General features: G+C 42.5%; 2 protein-coding genes across 6 annotated transcripts; both read left to right on the forward strand.

Moving 5' to 3' along the window:
* On the forward strand, nt 1–8,945 carry LOC109897701 (protein PML). 3 transcript variants are annotated; one of them, XM_031833017.1, is made up of 3 exons: nt 10–143; nt 1,131–1,191; nt 7,869–8,945. In XM_031833017.1, exons 2-3 carry the CDS (start codon nt 1,134–1,136, stop codon nt 8,396–8,398), a joined length of 588 nt encoding a protein of 195 aa, XP_031688877.1. In that variant the 5' UTR covers nt 10–143; nt 1,131–1,133; the 3' UTR covers nt 8,399–8,945. The 3 variants fall into 3 exon arrangements, with proteins under 3 accessions (XP_031688878.1, XP_031688877.1, XP_020347814.1); XM_020492225.2 differs by lacking the exon at nt 10–143 and adding an exon at nt 545–969; XM_031833018.1 differs by lacking the exon at nt 1,131–1,191 and having other exon boundaries at nt 1–143.
* Nucleotides 8,946–17,560: 8,615 nt separating this feature from the next.
* LOC109897700 (uncharacterized) lies at nt 17,561–23,352 on the forward strand. Of its 3 annotated transcripts, none has more exons than XM_020492224.2 (3): nt 17,561–17,661; nt 17,957–18,056; nt 22,181–23,352. In XM_020492224.2, the coding sequence occupies exons 2-3, from the start codon at nt 17,972–17,974 to the stop codon at nt 22,888–22,890; spliced, it is 795 nt and encodes a 264-aa protein (XP_020347813.1). In that variant the 5' UTR covers nt 17,561–17,661; nt 17,957–17,971; the 3' UTR covers nt 22,891–23,352. The 3 variants fall into 3 exon arrangements, with proteins under 3 accessions (XP_020347813.1, XP_020347812.1, XP_031688879.1); XM_020492223.2 differs by having other exon boundaries at nt 17,615–17,785; XM_031833019.1 differs by lacking the exons at nt 17,561–17,661; nt 17,957–18,056 and adding an exon at nt 18,080–18,766.
* The last annotated feature ends 383 nt before the right edge of the window (nt 23,353–23,735 follow it).

Below are 23,735 nucleotides of genomic sequence, written 5' to 3' on the forward strand. Positions count from 1 at the left end.
GGCCCCAGAGTGAACATACTTGTACACTCGCAAAGCCGACTAAAAACGGAGTCTGAGAGGCTGCAAACTTCCCTTGCTTTGCTAATTATTTGGACCACCCACCAAGATGGCGACGGGGATTTCCTCAAGGGCATACGGCGAGGGTAAGTGGACGAGGGTGTGTCTTTTGAGTGTTTGGACTGCACACTATTGCAGGACCCAAGGGCTGAAATTCTCTATGTCTGCCCTTACTAAGGACGTACAATTCGGGATGACATGGTGTCCCCATGAGTGACAGAACACTGAGCCAATCACAGCGCAATGCTCCTATTTTTTAGCTGGCTGGCCCAACAGAAAGCATTGATCTAGGCTGAAACACCTGCATTTTGGAGCTGCCTTACCCAAGAAAACAAAAAAGAGGCAATGTGTGTATGCGGCTTTATTAACTCAATGATATATTTTACATTGTTTGCAAACTGATATGTGACAAATATTAATGCCAAAATAACAAGCAAAACAGGCAATCCCTCCCCCAAAACAACTAAAACGTCCCAGAATTACGGGTCTGATCACGAGTCATTCCAGCCGAAAGAATGAAACCAGGCGTGGTGTGTGGAATATTCTACATTTGTTCGTTGTGTTGACGAAATCCTTCTGAAAATAGTCATCGGTAGTCATGCGGTTGTTATTCTTCACTTCCCTCTAGCCCTTTTCTATACCAATGTCACGATGTTTCATTAACGAAACGCATTTCTTTTAAATTGTTTAATGTTGAGTAAGCAATGCCTGAAACGAAAGTAAGTTTATAAGTATCGATTCGCTCTTACCACCTGCCCATCCGTTGTGGCCCATCCCTTATGACCACCTGAATAAACTATTATTTACGAGTCACTATAATATAAAAGGGTACTTCATTCGACGGCAGACAGGATGATTTGAGAAACTATTTAGGATTTTGACAGCTTCGACGTCGTTATGCAGTCCTCTTTGGTAAGATCATAATGCATTGATCAGTTGTTGATTTTATATCATTGACAAAGGATTGTTTAAAAAACGGTTTCGGAGAGTATTATCAAGTCATTCATTCATAATGAAGATATCATACATTGATTCATGGTACTGATTTGACTGACTGTACTTTGCTTATCCAGGGTATGGGAGCAGTGTCTGGTGATACCGTAATATTCTTTGATTTGGAGACTACCGGATTAGGTATTGTACAAAATATATACCCTTGTTTTTAAATATTGTTAGGTTGATAGAGTGCTCTATTGTTTTATGCTAAACGCCTCTATAATAAAACATTGATGTAGTAGATTTACAGTAGACTGAGGGTAATAGCCATTGGTTGGAAAAGTACCCAATTGTCGTCATACTTGAGTAAAACTAAAGATACTCTAATAATCCACTTGAGTAAAAATCTTTATAAAGTATTTGGGTTTTAAATACAGTATACTTAAGTATCAAAAGTATATGTAGTTGCTGAATGTATAGCTAAGTATCAAAAGTAGAAGTATAAATAATTTAAAAAATCCTTCAGCAAACCAGACGGACGGCACAATTTCCGTGATTTAAAAAAAATATATGTTTTACGGATAGCCAGGGACACCCTCCAACACTCAAGACATAATTTACAAATAAAGCATTTGTGTTTAGTGAGTCGGTCAGATCAGAGGCAGTAGAGATGACCAGGGATGTTCTCTGTTTAGTGAGTCGGTCAGATCAGAGGCAGTAGAGATGACCAGGGATGTTCTCTGTTTAGTGAGTCGGTCAGATCAGAGGCAGTAGAGATGACCAGGGATGTTCTCTGTTTAGTGAGTCGGTCAGATCACAGGCAGTAGAGATGACCAGGGATGTTCTCTGTTTAGTGAGTCGGTCAGATCAGAGGCAGTAGAGATGACCAGGGATGTTCTCTAGATAAGTGTGTGAATTGGACCATTTTTCAGTCCTGATAAGTAATTTGGGGTGTCCGAGAAATTGTATGGAGTTAAAAGTACATTGTTTTCTTTAGGAAGGTAGTGGAGTAAAAGTTGTAAAAATAATATATATACCCCAAAAGACAACTTAAGTAGGACTTTAAAGTATTTTAATTTAAGTACTTTACACCACTGGTAATAACTGCTTTGTTGTTGTTGCATTTCCCCTTTTAGTAGTAGACTACACACACAAGGTATTGTAAATGTTAGAGCTAAGAAACCCTGTATACAATTCAGGAACTCTCTTTGGACTACTTTTAAAGCAATATGTATTTCCAGTATATTTGTGACAAAGATGTGCGTGGGAGTTTATAGAGAGACAATTTGATCCCTGCTTTCTCTATTAACGAAAGTGATGTGTGAAAACGAGTTCCTGATGTTGTGCAATATCTACTGGCTCACTTGATGGTCCAGGATAGCTATGTTCTCATATTTATCATCAATAAACCATATTATTTATGAGCCATTCACAATAGAAAAAAAATCTGCGTAGCCTTAACAAGCCATTGGAAATAGAGCAACACGACACATGAGCCTGTGCTGCTATTATAATAAGGTATTATTATGAACTGCACACTATGGGCCCGATTCAGACTTAGAAAATGTACACCTTTCCTATGCACTTCTCAGTAGCTGGTATTCAGACTTAACTTATGTAGGTGCGTAATGGGGTTTCAGGCGTGGTTCCCTTGCGTGCGCTGAATAAATGTAATTCAACCGCTGACAACCCTCCCACTTGCTGGCCATCAGACTTTCATGTGGAGTTTTTATTCAGTAGGGTTTATTTATCTAGAGCCATCCCTTAAAATTTGGTGTACCTTTAATTAGAAATTATATCGACAGACTCATATACTATAATATATGGAATGGTTCCGAATATTAGGGATCCATTTAAAAAAATATTTTTATTTTATTTTACCTTTATTTAACTAGGCAAGTCATTTGAGAACTAAATATAATGGTGAATCAAAAATAGTGGTTTGATTCATCCTGAAAGTTGCTATATTCAATCTACCCAAATAATACTCATTCCTCCCTAACCATGGAACTGTGAGGATAACGGTGAGGATAACGGTCCTGTACAGTCGTCAGTTATAAATGTATGGAAACTAACACTAGTGACAGTTATAAATGTATGGAAACTAACACTAAAGAGACCGTTATAAATGTATGGAAACTAACACTAAAGAGACCGTTATAAATGTATGGAAGCTAACACTAAAGAGACCGTTATAAATGTAAGGAAACTAACACTAGTGACAGTTATAAATGTAAGGAAACTAACACTAGTGACAGTTATAAATGTAAGGAAACTAACACTAAAGAGACAGTTATAAATGTAAGGAAACTAACACTAGAGACCGTTATAAATGTATGGAAACTAACACTAGTGACAGTTATAAATGTACGGTATGTATAGTGGCTAATATTTAGCATGATACAAATTGGGGAAAAAAGACTGGGAAAAGTCCAGACAATTATACTGAACCAAAATAGAAATGCACCATGTTAACATGTAAAGTGTTGCAAGGATCTGTACACAATTCCTGGAAGCTAAAAATGTCCCAGTTCTTCCATGACCTGCATACTCACCAGCATGTTTGAGATGCTCAGGATCGACGTGTACGACAGCGTGTTCCAGTTCCCGCCATTGAAGTGGAGTGGGACAACATTCCACAGGCCACAATCAACAGCCTGATCAACTCTAAGCAAAGGAGATGTGTCGCGCTGCATGAGGCAAATGGTCACACCAGATACTGACTGGTTTTCTGATCAACACCCCTCCTTTTTTGTTAGGTATCTGTGACCAACAGATGCATATCTGTATTCCCAGAGTCATGTGAAATCCATAGATTAGGGCCTAATGAATGTATTTCAATGGACCGATTTCCTTATGAACTGTAATTCAGTAAAATTGTTGTGTTTATATTTTTGTTTCCGTGTAAAACATTCTAGAAATCCTAAAACAACTCTGTAGGTTTGGCGCGGTACTGTCATGGCTACAGAAGCCGATAGCGTGGATCTCCACATTTTATCCCTGCAAGTTATAAGACTAGCATTTCATAAACCTCACTGTGGAAAAGGTGATATGTTGATATGCTTCAGTTTGCTGCCATATGACTGGTTCCACATTTGTCTCCACATTTGTTTCCAGCGATCATACGGCTATATTTCCAATCCCCTTATCCAAACGGCTTAATCATTCACCTATCTCTTATCAATAGCTCTTATCAATAGCTCTTATCAATTAGTCAATTACAGTGCATGGATAATGCTGTTATTTCTATTGGTGGAAAAAAAGGAAAGTAGATGTTCTTCCACTTGGAACAGACAGGTTGCTCGACTTTATTCATCGTGCGTAAAGGTGGTGGAATTATGAAGTATTCAAGTCAAGGTCAGATTACGGTGTATCTGTGGACACTCCTCCTCCACGACCTTCATTTATTTGATCTCCACGCCAAACGAATAGCGGGTGAATAGCATTATCTCATGCTTAAAGTTCAAGGTCAGAAATAAGTGTAGGGAAAAAAGTGCATAAAAAGGAATGATGTTCCATTTACCTGCGATTTAACTCAGGTCAACACCCCCCTATTAGTAAACAGGTGCTGCATTACTCAGGTCAACACCCCCCTATTAGTAAACAGGTGCTGCATTACTCAGGTCAACCCCCCCCCTCTTAGTAAACAGGTGCTGCATTACTCAGGTCAACCCCCCCCCCCCTCTTAGTAAACAGGTGCTGCATTACTCAGGTCAACACACCCCTATTAGTAAACAGGTGCTGCATTACTCAGGTCAACCCCCCCCTATTAGTAAACAGGTGCTGCATTACTCAGGGCAACCCCCCCCCCCCTATTAGTAAACAGGTGCTGCATTACTCAGGTCAACCCCCCCCCCCCCCTATTAGTAAACAGGTGCTGCATTACTCAGGTCAACCCCCCCCCCTATTAGTAAACAGGTGCTGCATTACTCAGGTCAACCCCCCCCCCCCCCCCCCCCCTATTAGTAAACAGGTGCTGCATTACTCAGGTCAACCCCCCCCCTATTAGTAAACAGGTGCTGCATTACTCAGGTCAACCCCCCCCCCCCCCTATTAGTAAACAGGTGCTGCATTACTCAGGTCAACCCCCCCCCCCCCCCTATTAGTAAACAGGTGCTGCATTACTCAGGTCAACCCCCCCCCCCCTATTAGTAAACAGGTGCTGCATTACTCAGGTCAACCCCCCCCCCCCCTATTAGTAAACGGGTGCTGCATTACTCAGGTCAACCCCCCCCTATTAGTAAACAGGTGCTGCATTACTCAGGTCAACCCCCCTATTAGTAAACAGGTGCTGCATTACTCAGGTCAAACCCCCCCCCTATTAGTAAACAGGTGCTGCATTACTCAGGTCAACCCCCCCCCTATTAGTAAACAGGTGCTGCATTACTCAGGTCAACCCCCCCCCCCCCCCTATTAGTAAACAGGTGCTGCATTACTCAGGTCAACCCCCCCCCCCCCCCTATTAGTAAACAGGTGCTGCATTACTCAGGTCAACCCCCCCCCCCCCCTATTAGTAAACAGGTGCTGCATTACTCAGGTCAACCCCCCCCCCCTCTTAGTAAACAGGTGCTGCATTACTCAGGTCAACCCCCCCCACCCCCCCCCCCCCCCTCTTAGTAAACAGGTGCTGCATTACTCAGGTCAACCCCCCCTATTAGTAAACAGGTGCTGCATTACTCAGGGCAACCCCCCCCCCCCTATTAGTAAACAGGTGCTGCATTACTCAGGTCAACCCCCCCCCCCCCCCCTATTAGTAAACAGGTGCTGCATTACTCAGGTCAACCCCCCCCCCCCCCCCTATTAGTAAACAGGTGCTGCATTACTCAGGTCAACCCCCCCCCCCCTATTAGTAAACAGGTGCTGCATTACTCAGGTCAACCCCCCCCCCCCCCCCTATTAGTAAACAGGTGCTGCATTACTCAGGTCAACCCCCCCCCCCCTATTAGTAAACAGGTGCTGCATTACTCAGGTCAACCCCCCCCCCCCTATTAGTAAACAGGTGCTGCATTACTCAGGTCAACCCCCCCCCCCCCCCCCCCCCCCCCCTCTTAGTAAACAGGTGCTGCATTACTCAGGTCAACCCCCCCCACCCCCCCTCTTAGTAAACAGGTGCTGCATTACTCAGGTCAACCCCCCCTATTAGTAAACAGGTGCTGCATTACTCAGGTCAACCCCCCCCCCCCCCCCCCCCCCCTCTTAGTAAACAGGTGCTGCATTACTCAGGTCAACCCCCCCCCCCCCCCCCCCTCTTAGTAAACAGGTGCTGCATTACTCAGGTCAACCCCCCCCACCCCCCCTCTTAGTAAACAGGTGCTGCATTACTCAGGTCAACCCCCCCCCCTATTAGTAAACAGGTGCTGCATTACTCAGGTCAACCCCCCCCCCCCCCCCTATTAGTAAACAGGTGCTGCATTACTCAGGTCAACCCCCCCCCCTATTAGTAAACAGGTGCTGCATTACTCAGGTCAACCCCCCCCCCCCCCTATTAGTAAACAGGTGCTGCATTACTCAGGTCAACCCCCCCCCCCCTCTTAGTAAACAGGTGCTGCATTACTCAGGTCAACCCCCCCCCCCTCCCCCCCCCCCCCCCCCTCTTAGTAAACAGGTGCTGCATTACTCAGGTCAACCCCCCCTATTAGTAAACAGGTGCTGCATTACTCAGGGCAACCCCCCCCCCCCTATTAGTAAACAGGTGCTGCATTACTCAGGTCAACCCCCCCCCCCCCTATTAGTAAACAGGTGCTGCATTACTCAGGTCAACCCCCCCCCCCCCCCCCTATTAGTAAACAGGTGCTGCATTACTCAGGTCAACCCCCCCCCCCTATTAGTAAACAGGTGCTGCATTACTCAGGTCAACCCCCCCCCCCCCCCTATTAGTAAACAGGTGCTGCATTACTCAGGTCAACCCCCCCCCCCCCTATTAGTAAACAGGTGCTGCATTACCCAGGTCAACCCCCCCCCCCCTATTAGTAAACAGGTGCTGCATTACTCAGGTCAACCCCCCCCCCCCCCCTATTAGTAAACAGGTGCTGCATTACTCAGGTCAACCCCCCCCCCCCCCCCCTATTAGTAAACAGGTGCTGCATTACTCAGGTCAACCCCCCCCCCCCCTATTAGTAAACGGGTGCTGCATTACTCAGGTCAACCCCCCCCTATTAGTAAACAGGTGCTGCATTACTCAGGTCAACCCCCCCCTATTAGTAAACAGGTGCTGCATTACTCAGGTCAAACCCCCCCCCTATTAGTAAACAGGTGCTGCATTACTCAGGTCAACCCCCCCCCCCCCTATTAGTAAACAGGTGCTGCATTACTCAGGTCAACCCCCCCCCCCCCCCCCCCCCCCCTATTAGTAAACAGGTGCTGCATTACTCAGGTCAACCCCCCCCACCCCCCCCTCTTAGTAAACAGGTGCTGCATTACTCAGGTCAACCCCCCCTATTAGTAAACAGGTGCTGCATTACTCAGGTCAACCCCCCCCCCCCCCCTCTTAGTAAACAGGTGCTGCATTACTCAGGTCAACCCCCCCCCCCCCCCCCCCCCCCCCCCTCTTAGTAAACAGGTGCTGCATTACTCAGGTCAACCCCCCCCCCCCCCTCTTAGTAAACAGGTGCTGCATTACTCATAAATGTTTTTACACAGAACCAAAACGTCTCCTACAGGGACAGCCGAGGCACACATTGTTTTAGTTAGCACCTTTGTTCATATTTTACATGTGAATCCAGCCTTGCCACAATACTGGCAAGTATTAAACCTACTTACCAACAACCCTAACCCCTCCTAACCTTAACCCAACTGTGAATAGAGTTTATTAACAGGGCATAAGGGTAAACGGTACTATCCTTTAAATATGACGGAATCTCCATCTACCTCCATAGACACATCCATGTGTGACATCATCCAGCTGTCGGCCATCAGCGGGGAGAGGGCATTCAACGTGTACGCTGTTCCCCGTTGCACCATGACGGACGAGGCCTCCAGGGTCACAGGGTTCACCGTCAGGGACCACCGGACCCTGCTCCTACACGGTCGACGGGTGGACACCATCCCCCTCAGGGAGGTCCTCACCTCCTTCATCTCCTTCCTCCGCTCCTTCCATAAGCCTCTGCTGGCGGCCCACAATGCCCGGCGCTTCGACTGCCCCGTGCTGGCCAGGGCTCTGAGGGAATGCTCCCTGACGGACGAGTTCCAGGAAGTAGTGTCTGGTTTCCTAGATACTTTCAGGATTAGTAAGGTGATGTTTCCATTCAAACTGGGCAAGTACTCTCAGGAGTACATGGTGAAGGAGTTCCTCAATAAGACGTACGATGCTCACAATGCCTTGGAGGATGTCAAGGCCCTGCAGGAGCTCTATCAAAAATGGAGTCCCAGCCAGAAACTGGTGCGCCGTCTCACATTCCCCCTGTAACATGCCTCTAACCCAAACACTAGACAAGTTTTCTAGTCGAGGGAAGCATCTGTAAAAAAAATATATATATATATAAACTAATATTTTATTACACATGCAGGTTTTTTCAGTGTTTTCACACTGTATTTCCACAGTTACTTGTTTCTAGTCGAGGGAAGCATCTGTAAAAAAAAAATATATATATATAAACTAATATTTTATTACACATGCAGGTTTTTTCAGTGTTTTCACACTGTATTTCCACAGTTACTTGTTTCTAGTCGAGGGAAGCATCTGTAAAAAAACTATACATATAATAATACTTTATTACACTCAGATTATTTGTGTGCTCTGGTCTTTCCTGTGCATATAGAACTTTTGTGGATGATCTTGTCCACAGTATAAAAATAAGAAAATGTAACTAAGTATTGTCATGCACAATTTTTAGCAAACAATAATCATGTGGTTGTGTGTGTAAAAAAAAAAAAAAAAAAAAAGTTTTTTAACATGCTTTATGAAATTGTTATTTGAAAATTGTTATTAATTAAAGTCTGAAACAGGTTTAGGATTTTTGTTGTCTTCTTGGTTTTAATGTAAACATATATGAAGAAATGGGCCTACCTTGGAGAAACTACTGACTATTAGGTTGGACAGGAACTGGGGATAAAATCTAAACAAATCTGTCAAACCTAATGGATTCTGTGCTTCTCAATAACATTAATAATGCTATATGAGAAACTCAGGGAAACGTTTTGGTTGGACAACTAATTTCAGGTCGAGAGGGGTCAACTCATTAGTGGACTGCGCTTTTCAGGGTCCAGCTGCGATATCATCTCTCAGTGCATCTGTCCGGAAAAATGTGTGTTTCGAAAGGAGTGGTTGTTCCTTTAGAAACCCCCACTTCTCCTTATATGGTTCCTTTATAAACCCCCACATCTCCTTCTATGGTTCCTTTAGAAACCCCCACTTATCTTTATATGGTTCCTTTAGAAACCCCCACTTCTCCTTATATGGTTCCTTTAGAAACCCTCACTTCTCCTTATATGGTTCCTTTAGAAACCCCCACTTCTCCTTATATGGTTCCTTTAGAAACCCCCACTTCTCCTTCTATGGTTCCTTTAGAAACCCCCACTTCTCCTTCTATGGTTCCTTTAGAAACCTCCACTTCTCCTTATATGGTTCCTTCAGAATCCTCCACTTGTCCTTTTTATGGTTCCTTTCGAAACGCCGACTCCGTTCGACACCCCTGCGTTTCCTGAGAGATGCACTGAGAGACGACCTATCAGTAAGTGGAAGCATAGACACCCTGAGGGATGACTGAATTTTTGTATGGAGGTCAATGAGAGAGTGTTGAATTTTGATCAACAAAAAATGCAATTGCTAATTTGCTACTGTATGTGATGCCTAGAAGTATCGTAATTGTATTTATTTTCGGTAATATCAATTACCCAAACAAAGACTTTCTTTAAAAAAAGTATACTTTGTCATAAGACTTTATATGGGCAAATAAAACTCATAGAATAAAAAGGAAAGTTTAACATCTTCCTAAATCTGAGGCTGGTTTTAACCTTCCAGGTTTGGAATTGTATCAACTCACCAGCCAAGGCGTTTACTTGCAACATATAGTTAAATACACTGAAGAGGAACAATGGGTACATATTGAAGATACGCTCATCCCCAAAATCTTCTTATGTGTATATTTTCAAGGGAAAAGCTAAGAACATTAACAACTTGATAGTTAAGAACACTATAACATTAAGGAAGAAAATGAAAGGTATTCTCCATGAACCAATATCAGTCCCTAAAAACACACCTTTATGGAACAAACCTAGGATAGCTTTTCAGAATTCACAGATAAATTGGTCTACATGGAAAACTATAAAGGCATAGAAACTGTAAATGACTTGGTAACAGGAAATCCATTTATTTCAATGACAGAATTAAAAAGACATTTTGGATTGATACATATGCTATTTAATAGTTTCATATCACAGAAATTCTGATTGAAATCTTTTGGACATCAGAGAAACCTTGAGGGAATCTTATTTGAGTCAGAAAAGGATGATCATATGATAGGTAAGATATACAGTGCCTTGCGAAAGTATTCGGCCCCCTTGAACTTTGCGACCTTTTGCCACATTTCAGGCTTCAAACATAAAGATATAAAACTGTATTTTTTTGTGAAGAATCAACAACAAGTGGGACACAATCATGAAGTGGAATGACATTTATTGGATATTTCAAACTTTTTTAACAAATCAAAAACTGAAAAATTGGGCGTGCAAAATTCAATGACAATGACTCATTCCCAATGAGCCATGCTTTCTGGGAACGCTAATGAAGTCCAAAAGTGATGGGCGGAGCTATTAAGTTGGCTGTCAGAAGTATTAGAATGTAAACCTACTTTTAATCCGTCTGTCTGCATATTTCAAGACATGGGATATGGGGTTGTAGTGAGAACCTGTAAGTCTAACTGTCAGTTACATTGGGTATGTCGTTGTTTTTTGTTTGAATTGTTTACGTGTCCGCTGTGCGGGGGAAATGATAATTACAAGCGGAACTACGTAGCTAATGCTGTTGTAACGGGGATCCTTATTGTAGCAACACACTTTTGGAGGGAAGGCGATCCTGCGCTGCGTTAGCTAAGTTTTCATGTCATCGGGTGTATGTTTGAATGTTAAATGACGAGACAGAGGCGTGAAGAAAAATCTTATTGCAAGAACTGGGAGCTCTTTAAATTTGAGGTGTCCAAATATCTTAGAAAATATGGTAGTAATCTTGCTAAGACCAGAAGAGCTGAGGAGGAAAAGGTGATCATTAAGATAACTTCCCTTTCTCAGAGGTCCCCAGCTGACCTCTTGGGGGAGGAGAAGATGGAACTAATTGAGTTACAAAATAAACTGGATAATATATATAAATTAAAAGCAGAAGGAGCCTTTATTAGATCTAGGAAAAAATGGATTGAGGAGGGAGAACAGAATTCATCCTATTTCTTTAGACTTGAGAAATTTCACTCTAAAAATAACACTATCCATAAGTTAAACATTGATGGTGTTATTACAGATGACCAAAAATTCATCGCTAAATACTGCAGCAATTTTTACAGAAAATTGTATAGCTCTACGTACTGTCAGGAATCCACAGATATGTTTTTTAACTCACTGAATAATGTTCACTCTATCAGTGATATAGAATCTAAACAGTGTGATGAACCCATCAAAGTTGAAGAGATTATAGAGTCTATCAAACATCTAAAGAACAATAAATCACCAGGTGTTGATGGAATTACATCAGAATTTTACAAATTATTTTCTGAACAAGTAGCTCCCTTCCTATTTGAAGTCTTTTTAGAGAGTATTAAAAACAATGTTCTCCCTCCTACAATGAGTCAGGGGTTAATAACACTGATACCTAAACCTAAAAAAGAAGTGCTGCTCATCGATAACTGGCGTCCAATTTGTCTTCTTAATAATGACTATAAGATATTAGCCTCACTACTTGCAAAAATAATTAAAGAAGTTCTGGATGCAATTATTGATGAAACACAGTCTGGCTTCATGAGGAACAGACATATTTCTAACAATGTCAGACTAGTATTAGACGTACTTGACTACTCAGACCTAATAACTGAGGATAGCTTCATATTATTTTTAGATTTTTATAAAGCATTTGACACAGTAGAGCATCAGTTTCTCTTCCACTCCCTTGAGAGACTTGGCTTTGGGGATTTTTTCTGTAAGGCTATTAAGACTCTCTATGCAAATGGTAACAGCTCTATCAAATTGAAATATGGCACCTCACCTAGATTTGAGTTAAAGAGAGGAATTAGGCAAGGTTGTCCTATCTCTCCATACCTGTTTTTATTAATCACCCAACTTCTTGCAAATTCTTTAAATAATAGTCCTGTACAAGGTATTTCCATAGCTGGTAAAGAAATTATTATAAGCCAGCTGGCTGACGATACTACACTTTTTCTGAAAGACGCTAACCAAATTCCCATATCGATCAATGTGATACAATCCTTTTCCAAAGCGTCTGGTCTATATCTTAACATTAAGAAATGTGAACTCATGGCTGTCAAAGATTGTGTGACACCTTCATATTATGGTATTCCAGTAAAAGAAGAACTTACATATTTAGGCATAACCATTACAAAGGATCAGAAGTCTAGAGGCTTACTAAATTTTAACCCTCTTATTAAAAAAACCCAGAAGAAACTAAATCAATGGCTACAGAGGGACTTATCTTTAAAAGGTAGAGTCCTGATAACCAAGGCTGAAGGTATCTCTAGACTAACATATGGTGCTCTATCTTTATATCTTGACCGTAAAATAAGCAAGGAGATAGACCAGATGCTTTTCAACTTTCTTTGGAGAAACCGTACCCATTACATTAGGAAAACTGTTGTAATGAACACTTATGAGAATGGTGGACTGAATTTTCTGGATTTTACTACTTTAAATAATACTTTCAAGATCATTTGGATAAAACAATTCCTAAGAAGACCCACTTCTATCTGGAATTTTATTCCTCATCATGTCTTCTCTACTTTTGGTGGCCTTAACTTCATGTTGTTTTGCAATTATAATATTGACAAAGTTCCAGTGAAACTTTCTGCTTTTCATCGGCAGGTTTTCTTGTCATGGTCCTTAATTTATAAACACAATTTTTCTCCACACAGATATTATATATGGAATAATCGGGATATATTGTATAAAAATACCTCTCTGTTTTTAGAATATTGGTTCAGAAATAATATCCTATTGGTGAGCCAACTGGTAAATGCAGAGGGTTTTTTACTCAGTTATAAAGAATTCTTATCACTTTACAAGGTCCCTGTAACACCTAAAGATTTTGCAATTGTTTTAGATGCCATTCCCTCAGGTGTTGCTATGTTATTCAGGAACATGTCAAGACCTGACCCTCAGAGCCTACCTTCTATTGACCCTGTTGACTCATCAGTAGGAAAGATTTGTTTCTCTTTTGGTCCATTCAACAACAGAGCGATACGATCCTTGTTTCAGCAGGATGTTGTATCTATACCTTATGTCATGCCTTATTGGAATGGATTTATTGATAATATCTGTTGGAAAAAAGTTTGGATGTTGCCACAAACATACCTACTTGTTAACAAAATTAAGGAAATTTCCTTTAAAATTATTCATAAATATTATCCTGCCAACCACTATATGAAGAAGTTTAAGGAAAACATCAACTCAAATTGCTCCTTTTGTAATGACCACCCAGAAACAGTTGTGCATCTTTTTTGGCATTGTATGCATGTAAGAAAACTGTGGCAAGACATCAGTAGGTTTATAATTGAACACATTTATGAAGATTTTACACTATTGTGGAGAGATGTACTGTTTGGATTCTTTACATACAATAGAAATAAGCGGAATCATTTTTATGTAATTAATTTCATTATTCTTTTGGCCAAATTTCATATACACAAATGTAAATTTACAAACAGAAAACCACATTTTCGTACCCTACAAAAAGAAATTGAACTGTATTTTAAGACGGTTAAATGCTCTACTAACAAAAAAGCTGTTAGAATTGTAAGTATATGCATGTCCCTTAAGGTCCTTGTGTAATTGTAATGTGATATTGTACCCCCTAGCTCGATTGTCTATTGTTTGTAATCTATGTATGCTTGTGTTCCCTCATGTGCTTTATGTATTGATTTGTTGTTAATAAAAATAAAAATAAAAAAAAATAAATAAATAAAAAAAAATATATAAAAAAAAAAATTAAAAAAAAAATGACGAGACAGAGGCATTGATGCGAGTAACCAGTCTTGTTCAGTACATCACAACCCATCCGAGTATCTCAAGCACCCCGGTAAAACACAAGAGTTGCAGTAATGAACATTTACCAACAGATGGCATCACTGTGCCAGTGTAGTTCATAAAGGTAAAGAAGAGTGTATGTTAGGATGAAGTGTGAATTCATGCCAGGAATAATAAGTGTGAGGTTTGATTTCCTCCCTTCTGTAATAAACCTTTATGAACTACACCCGATGACATGAAAACTTAGCTGACGCGGCGCAGGATTGCCTTCCCTCCAAAAGTGTGTTGCTACAATAAGGATCCCCGTTACAACAGTATTAGCTACGTAGTTCCGCTTGTATTATCATTTCCCCCCGCACAGCGGACACGTAAACAATTCAAACAAAAAACAACGACATAACCTGTAAGTCTAACTGTCAGTTACACCAATGGACTGGACGATTCTCTTCTCATCACTCATCTTGAAAAAAAAACGTATACTAAAAACGTGGGGGTAAATCACTCCGACACCATTAACACAATGGAAAAATAAAATGATTTATTATTGAAATATTGTAATAGCATGTGTGACCAAGAAAAACAAATTGGTACAATTTAAGGCCATGTGGCAAACAATAATGCAGGCACTGTGGATGGGGGTGTGGCCAGGCACTGTGGATGGGGGTGTGGCCAGGCACTGTGGATGGGGGTGTGGCCAGGCACTGGGGATGAGGGTGTGGCCAGGCACTGGGGATGGAGGTGTGGCCAGGCACTGGGGATGGAGGTGTGGCCAGGCACTGGGGATGGAGGTGTGGCCAGGCACTGGGGATGGATGTGTGGCCAGGCACTGGGGATGGATGTGTGGCCAGGCACTGGGGATGGAGGTGTGGCCAGGCACTGGGGATGGATGTGTGGCCAGGCACTGGGGATGGAGGTGTGGCCAGGCACTGGGGATGGAGGTGTGGCCAGGCACTGGGGATGGAGGTGTGGCCAGGCACTGGGGATGGAGGTGTGAGCATGCGAGTCTGGGCAGATGAGATGGAGTCATTATTTGTAAGTCTGTCTGTAAATTGTTGTTCGTATGTGTAACTGGTTTGGGGGAATATTTTTTTTACATTTTTTTTATTGAAAAAGTAATTTCGTAATGGTTAGGTTGTTATGAATGCACTGATATAAGTGGGTGTAAGTGGCATTTCGGCAATTTTGATAAAAACACCTACTTATATTGTTAAATAAAGGTTAAATAAAAATGATTGAAAATATATATACCGGAGTTGTGCCTGGATATAACCTGTTTTAGCATGGACATTGCCATTGAGGGACTACACCATGTTAAAGTAGTCAACTGGTGGAGATTCCTATGAGTTGGGAGCAATAAGCCAATGAAGAAGAAAATGTACAACTTTAAAATGGAGATAGCCTCAATGGCACTTCCCATGCTGTCACAGACAATATAATGGCACAGATACAAAAGGGAGTCCTCTATCTCTATGGTCTGTTGTTCACACACTTATATCTTCCCTCTCATTGGCTAGAATGGTCCCACCTGATTATCGCTTCCTCCCGCATGCCTTCCATCTTTGAGGGCATGTATTTCCATTGTTAGAGTGGTCACTTGAGAAAGTAGAAACCTTCCATCATCCCAGAGAAGAGTCCCCTAAGCAAGCTGGTCCTGGGGCTCTGTTCACAAACACGAACACACCCAACAGATCCCCAGGACAGAAACACAATTAGACCCAACCAAATCCTGAGAAAACAAAAAGATAATTTACTTGACACATTGGAAAGAATTAGCAAAAAAACAGAGCAAACTAGAATGCTATTTGGCCCTAAACAGAGAGTACACAGTGGCAGAATACCTGGCCACTGTGACTGACCCAAACTTAAGGAAAGCTTTAACTATGCACAGACTCAGTGAGCATAGCCTTGCTATTGAGAAAAGTCGCCTTAGGCAGACCTGGCTCTCAAGAGAAGACAGGCTATGTGCTCACTGCCCACAAAATGAGGTGGAAACTGAGCTGCACTTCCTTACCTCCTGCCCAATGTATGATGACCATATTAGAGACACATATTTCCCTCAGATTACACAGACCCACAAATAATTCATATTTATGTTTATTTATTTTCCCTTTTTTACTTGAACTATTTGCACATCATTACAACATTGTATATATACATAAGATGACATTTGAAAAGTCTTTATTAATTTTTGAACTTCTGTGAGTGTAATATGTACTGTTAACTTTTTATTGTTTATTTCACTTTTGTTTATCTATTTCACTTGCTTCGCCAATGTCAACACATGTTTCGCCAATAAAGCCCCTTGAATTGAAATGTGTCTGCAGAAGGGAAAAGCCTAGATGTCCATGTCAAATCAAATCAAACTTTATTTGTCACATGCCGAATACAAGTGTAGACTTTACCGTGAAATGTTTACTTACAAACCCTTAAGAAAATAATTACCAAATAGACTAAAATAAAAAGTAATAATTAAAAGTAACACAATAAGAATAACGAGGTTATATACAGGGGGCACAGGGGGGCACCGGTACCGAGTCAGTGTACAGGGGTACAGGTTAGTTTAGGTCATTTGTACATTTGTACATTTGTTAGTTTAGGTCATTTGTACATTTGTACAGGTAGGGGTGAAGTGACTATTCATAGATAATAAACAGCGAGTAGCAGCAGTGTACAAAAAGGGGGGGTGAATGTAAATTGTCCGGTGGCGATTTTATTAATTGTGTTGTGGAAGAGATTATCTCATGTGTTGTAAAAGTGAAAAGAATGTGAAGTGTTGCAATTGTGGTTGGAACCATGAAGCAACGGTTTTTGGCATGTCCCGACTAGGGCTCCCTGCCATCCAGGACCTCTATACCAGGAGGTGTCAGAGAAAGGCCCTATAAAATGTCTGTCTCCAGCCACCCAAGCCATAGACTGTTCTCTTTGCTACAGCACGGCAAGTGGTAAAGGTGCACCAAGTCTGGAACCAACATGACCCTGAACAGATTCTACCCCCAAGCCATAAGACTGCTTAATAGTTAGTTAAATAGTTCACCAAATGGCAACCCAGATTATCTGCATTGACTCATCACATACACTGCTGCTACTGTTTACTATCAGTCGTTTTTTCCCCTAGTTATATGTACATATTTACCTCAATTACCTAGTACCACTTGTATAGACTCGGTACTCATACCTCTTGTATTTAGCCAAGTTATCGTTACTCATTGTGTATCTATTAATACTTTCATTATTACTTGTTTTACTTTTCTGTTATTTCTCTCGTTTCTTTCTCCCTGCATTGTTGGGAAGGGCTGTAAGGAAGCATTTCACTGTTAGTCCACACCTTTTGTCTACAAAACATGTGACGAATAAAATTGTATTTTATTTTTACCTTGTTTTTTCAACCCCTTCCAGTTGGTGGCGGCAATACACCTTTTTTGGGGATGTAGTTCGCCATGAAACGCACAAGAACAAGAAGCGGAAGAAGACGTCGTCACAGTAAAAACAATGGTTTGTCATACACATCTTTGATATTGTCGTCTTTCTAGAGTTTCCTCCCTCATTGTACTAGTATTTGTGCTGTTGCCCAAGGTTTGGGATTTCCGACACTAGCTGAATAGTCCCAAATAGAAAAGTAAGAATCCAAGCAAATTAGAGAATTGATTTGGTCTAGTGATATTTGTTGTTTCATTGTCTTGTCTCTAGCGAATTGTTTGCTCTTTATAACTTAATTCACGGCGCATTTATAGTAAATCGTCAGCTTGAGCTCTGCATTTTCACAACATTTTTCTCTTTTGATTTATAGACGTGATGAGAGCTAATGGAAAATGAGAACAATCGCCTCGTTGTGGCCACCAGCCCTGGCCGAAGTTTGGTTTTCTTTGACTTGGAGACAACAGGACTTGGTCAGTCACTCGATATTCTTGCTACATTACTGCAGTTTGTCGTGTTGTTGATACATTGTGGCAGTTTGGTTGGGGTCTCTACTTTTGCAACAGTGTATGAAGAACGAACGTTGGCGCGATGTTTATACACTTTCAATCAAAGACAACGTTTACGTTTTTTCATAATCATTCAATATAATCATGTAGGGCAGGTGATATTAATTTCCCATAGTAGTGTGATCAGTCTGTCTTGGTTCTGGGGACCAACAACAGACCTGCCAACATGCACGCATTTTGCGTACCAACTACGCAGTTCTCTGTCCATGTACGCAGGTACGGGACCCGAGTATTTTCTCTATATATTTTTTTGTACATTTTACTGAATAAATACACGGAGTAAATCTAACATCCCGATTCTCGAGCTGCAACACACAGACATGTGCGTAGTTTTTGTCAACGGACATGGATATTAATATATAATTATTCGACGTAGCTACCCAGTGTCTGCCCCTCGTTGTTATTGCAGCCAGTCAGTAAAGCTATGTCAGACGACGAGAGTGAGGAAACCGGCAGAGCAGTAACTCCGAACCCCCCAAAAAGCAGAATACACGCCCCTCAGAAGTTCCTTCCTCGATACCAGAAGTGGTCATGCTTGACGCAATCTAAGCTATCATATCATGCATTTTATACTTTGTGCAAGTATGATGACATCAGTCATCAAGGAAGCTCAGGTAAGTGCTTACAAATAAGGATGCTAAATGATTTGATCCTAAGAAATATTGGATAATATTACTATTGCCCATATTACTTAGTGATTTGAATAAATGGATCATGTCAAATGAATACAGCCATGGCCATGTTATTTCCCCACTCAATTTATTGTACAATGTGGTTCCTCTTTCAGTTTTAGATTGTAGACATCATGTGGATGGGAAAAGGCATCAGAAGCTACTGGCAGCTACAGCATCAACCCCAGCTATAGCAACCTTTTCCCACCAAGCCAGTGATTTAATTTATTTAATTTTTATTTAACCTTTATTTAACTAGGCAAGCCAGTTAAGAACAAATTCTTATTTACAATGATGGCCTAGGAACAGTGGGTTAACTGCCTTGTTAAGGGGCAGAACAACAGATTTTTACCTTGTCAGCAAAGGTATTCGATCTAGCAACCGTTCGGTCACTGGCCCAGCACTCTAACCACTAGGCTACCCGCCCCATCGAATCCTCAAGCTGACAAGGTAAAAATCTGTCGTTCTGCCTAGTTAAATAAAATAAAAATCTGGGCTGAAACTCTCTTTACGGCATATATTGTTGCACACAACCTGCTGTTGTGTGGCAGACCATGCAGGCCCACGTTTTCAGAAGATGTTTCCCAACAGTGACATCACAAAGCAGAATGGCTGTGCCAGGACGAAGACTGCAAACATCAAAACACTGGCCCTTGATAATGAGCAAGGATTCACAGAGGCAATGAAGAGGTGTCCTTTCAGCCTGGCTACCGATGGCAGTACCAACATGGAGCATGTCAAAATGTAACCGATTGTATTACGGCTCTTCGATGCAAGTATGGGCAAGGAAGTGGTGTTATGTGAAGCGAGAGAGAGTCTACAGGAAGAGCTGTAATTGACACTGAAATGAAGAAGAGGAGCATTCCGTGGTGCAATTGTGAGTTTTTTTTGTGGATAATGCTGCTGTCGTACAAGGTCTGGGAAAAGGGGTGGCATAATTTGTGAAGACCTGAAATGAGAATGTGTACTTGGTTTGTTGTGCCTGCCATTTGCTACACATAGCTGCAGAGAGGGCGTCGAGGCAACTCAGTGTTAATACTGAAGACTTTCTCTTAACCATCTTTTACTATCTCGACAAGAGTAGCAAGAGGAAGGCTTCTCTGTTTGACACTGATGTCAGGAAGATTTTGAAGCTGGTATCTACAAGATGGTTGTCCCTTGGCCAGTGTATCAACTGCCTTCTGCAGCAATGGGATCCTCTGTTCTTTGCCGATGAGGTATCGGAGAAAGACCACTGTGCCCCCGAGCTTCACCACAACAGCCACATCCTCGTCCTCACTTGAGCCCTCTGCTAGGCAGCCCAAGAGTTTTTCCTCCTCCTCCACCACCACATTGCCAATGCCACGGCTCAAGCCCCCAGCTGACTCTACTCCACCGGGCTCCCCCGAGCCCCCACCTGGCTTCCCCGAGCCCCCACCGGGCTCCCTCGAGCCCAAATCCCTCACCTGGCTCCCCCGAGCCCTCACCTGGCTCCCCCGAGCCCGGATCCCTCACCTGGCTCCCCCGAGCCCTCACCTGACTCCCCCGAGCCCGGATCCCTCACCTGACTCCCCCGAGCCCTCACCTGACTCCCCCGAGCCCTCACCTGACTCCCCCGAGCCCTCACCTGACTCCCCCGAGCCCTCACCTGACTCCCCCGAGCCCGGATCCCTCACCTGGCTCCCCCGAGCCCTCACCTGGCTCCCCCGAGCCCTCACCTGACTCCCCTGAGTCCTCACCGGGCTCCTCTGGAAGCAAAGTCATGCCATCCTCCATCAAATGTGGACCTACTGACAAAACCTTCGACCTGACTCTCAGTATCTGTTCAAGCAAAGGGATATTGGGGTCAAAGTGGCAAAACAAAAGGCAGAGAAGAATGAAAAAGGACCAAAAGATCTTACAAATCCTGAGAAAGTCCTAAACTCTCTCAGATCCGGTATCAAAAATCTATGCATACTTTACTTTTTTTACAGAGAGCCATATCAATTTTTTTATGTTGGAAATCTGATTCTGCAACGAGAGGAGCAGTGTGTTCAAATTTTACTGTCAATTTTAGAGATGCAACTGCAGAAACTAATGTTGTCCTTCTACAAGCCAGACACTGTCACTACCCTTATGATGGCAGAAACGAGTAGTGGTGTCAAGCCTACACACTACCTGGAGAGACAAAACCAGCTTCCTGACGAGCTGTCCATTGGCCAGGACACCCGCACCTACATAGGAAGCCTTCTAGGCAGATGTCAGAAACATATTTTCTTCTGCGGTAGACTACATGTTGCTGAAATGTCCACTTGGAGATGTGCTCCTCCAGCATGCAGTGGTCGCTGACATTGCCAAGAGGCAGACTGCCAAGTTCTCAACCTTTTCATGGCACGCTTTCCCTGCATTATTCCTGAGGGAGCCTCTGTTGATCTGGTGGAAGATGAGTTTAGACTCTATCAGGCAACAACCTTTGAGCACGGATCAGGCCTGGAGAGAAATCGGCACAATGAGAAGGGGGGGCCAGCCTGGTCTACTCCCACCTTTCGGCTGTGATGCGGGGGATATTGGTCATATTCCACAGCAATTCAGACTGTGAAGAAGGTTTCAATGATTGCCAGAGGAACTGTTTGTCATAGAGAAGTCTACCCTGATGCTATGCTGCGTAAGGCTAAATCTGCTAGCTAACAGGCAAATCTGTCTAGGAAATGAAAGATTTGTTCTCACCCACTGTTTCCTGTCGTAGCCTTTTCCTTTTTATTATGGATAGCATGGCTGATTTGATACTGATGCTCTGCTCTGCTCAAACATTTGTTCTTATCATATCAGAGTTTTAAAATAAATATCGTGGCTCAGACATTTTGTACCTAAACAAATAACTTGTTATTATTTGTTTTAATAAAATGAAAAAAACTCCAAGAATAAAGGCCCTTTGTGTGTTCTTTCCAATTACATCATGTTAGTGATGTTTTACCGTATGTGTAAATAGAATGCTGTCAAGGTATTCCAACCTTGTATAGACTTGATTTGGTACAATTCTATAATTGCAATCAGACTCACAAACAGCGTGTGTGGGGGGGCGGGAGAACCCCTATTTGGCACGTGCTATGCCTGCGAGTTGAATCTCCAATTTGCCGTGCATCTGGTACTCTAAAAACTTTTGTCTCAGGCAGCCCAGAACTAACACAGATAGAATCAAAGAATATCACAGATATGAATTCACCTTGAATCATGTGTGTAGATCTGTAGTGGAAGAAAACCCTTCAACCCCTGTGGGTCTCCAGGACCGGGACTGAAAATCTCTAACCTAATGTTATGTGAACGTCTCAATCATTTCTATACGGGCTATCGTGGTCTTGAAAACTGATTGAGTGTTTGTAATGCTTGTCATTCCAACAGGTCAGAGCTGTGAAATCGTTCAGCTGGCTGCAGTAAGTGGGGGTCACTCCCTGAACCTCTACACTGTCCCTCGACGTCGGATGCAGCGTGGAGCCGCCAAGGTCACAGGCTTCAGAGTCTGGAGGCACAGGCTCTACCACCATCGCTGCCCTGTCCTGACCAACTCCCTCAAAGAAGTCCTAGTCTCCTTCATAGCCTTCTTGCGCATGCTTGACCGCCCAATTGTCATTGGTCACAATATCCGTCGCTTCGACTGCCCTGTGCTAGCTAGAGGGCTTGATGAGTTTGACCTTAAAGCGGAGTTCCAGTTCGCAGTTTCTGGTTGCTTGGACACGCTCCCATTGGCGCGAGAGATTCTGAAGGGACGCGGACTCCAGAGTTTTCGTCAGGAAAACCTTGTTCGGATAGTGGTTGGCATCTCCTACGAGGCACATGATGCCTTGGAGGATCTGCGGGCACTGCAGAGGCTCTATGGTGCCCTCAGGCCCACGCCACAGCAGGTCCTCAGGCAGAGCTTCACCCTGGACACCATGGCAGAGCCAGCACCCAAGCAGCCCCCTGCAGCCAAGGCCAAGGGGTCCTGTAGGGCAACAGGTCAGTGGCCCCTGTGGAAGAACTTCAAACAGGAAGTGAAGGTCACAGAGGGACCCAAAGGGGGCACCACAGGCCAGGGTGATGCAACTCTTATAATGGATAATGGTTGTAAATGAAACTAAATGGGCATTTTCACATGTTGTGGAGATAATAAATTAGACGCTCAGTTAAATAATTTAAGGTTCTGACTTTGTGATGGATTGTAATGTGTTTGTGTAATTGTTTTTAAATTCAATATGTTTTCAGAAAATAAAACTTATTTTGTTTTTGTAACACTTCAACCTGTTAGGGGAATTCAACCAGAGATGGGTTAGAACAGTTACCTGCTACCCTCCCAGGGGAATTGTTAGATATCTCTGTATAAATGCTATGGCTATCAAATGTCTTAGAATAGGGAGTGCTGATTTTATGATCAGGTTTGCCTTCTTAAATCCCTATGAATAATATTACATGGAGATGGGACCTGATCCTAGATCAGCACCACTACTCTGAGATGCTCTCCTTTCCAAATTCTACTTTACCAATAATGTTATGGGTTTGTTACATTTGTTGAGGAATAAAAGTACATTCAAAAGGTGTGTAGTAGGCTAGAAATGTATCTTTTTTTGAGAAAAGGGGATTGGTAAAATGAGAACCTGTGAACTTCTGGAACCTAATCCCACTGTTCACTGTGGCAGTAGGGGGAAGTGCACCACCCTTGTTATTTCACATATTTAAAGAGACACTAACGTACTCACACAGGAGAGACCCATATCACTGCTCCCAGTGTGGGAATAATTACACACCCTCTAGTGTCTTAAAGACACACTAACATACTCACACAGGAGGGAAGCCATATTACTGCTCCCAGTGTGGGAAGAGTTACACGCCCTCTGGTGTCTTAAAGAGACACTAACATACTCACACAGGAGAGACCCATATCACTGGTCCCAGTGGGAATAATTACACGCCCTCTGGTGCC

This window comes from Oncorhynchus kisutch, linkage group LG10, assembly GCF_002021735.2.
Source record: "Oncorhynchus kisutch isolate 150728-3 linkage group LG10, Okis_V2, whole genome shotgun sequence".
Lineage (NCBI taxonomy): Eukaryota > Metazoa > Chordata > Actinopteri > Salmoniformes > Salmonidae > Oncorhynchus > Oncorhynchus kisutch.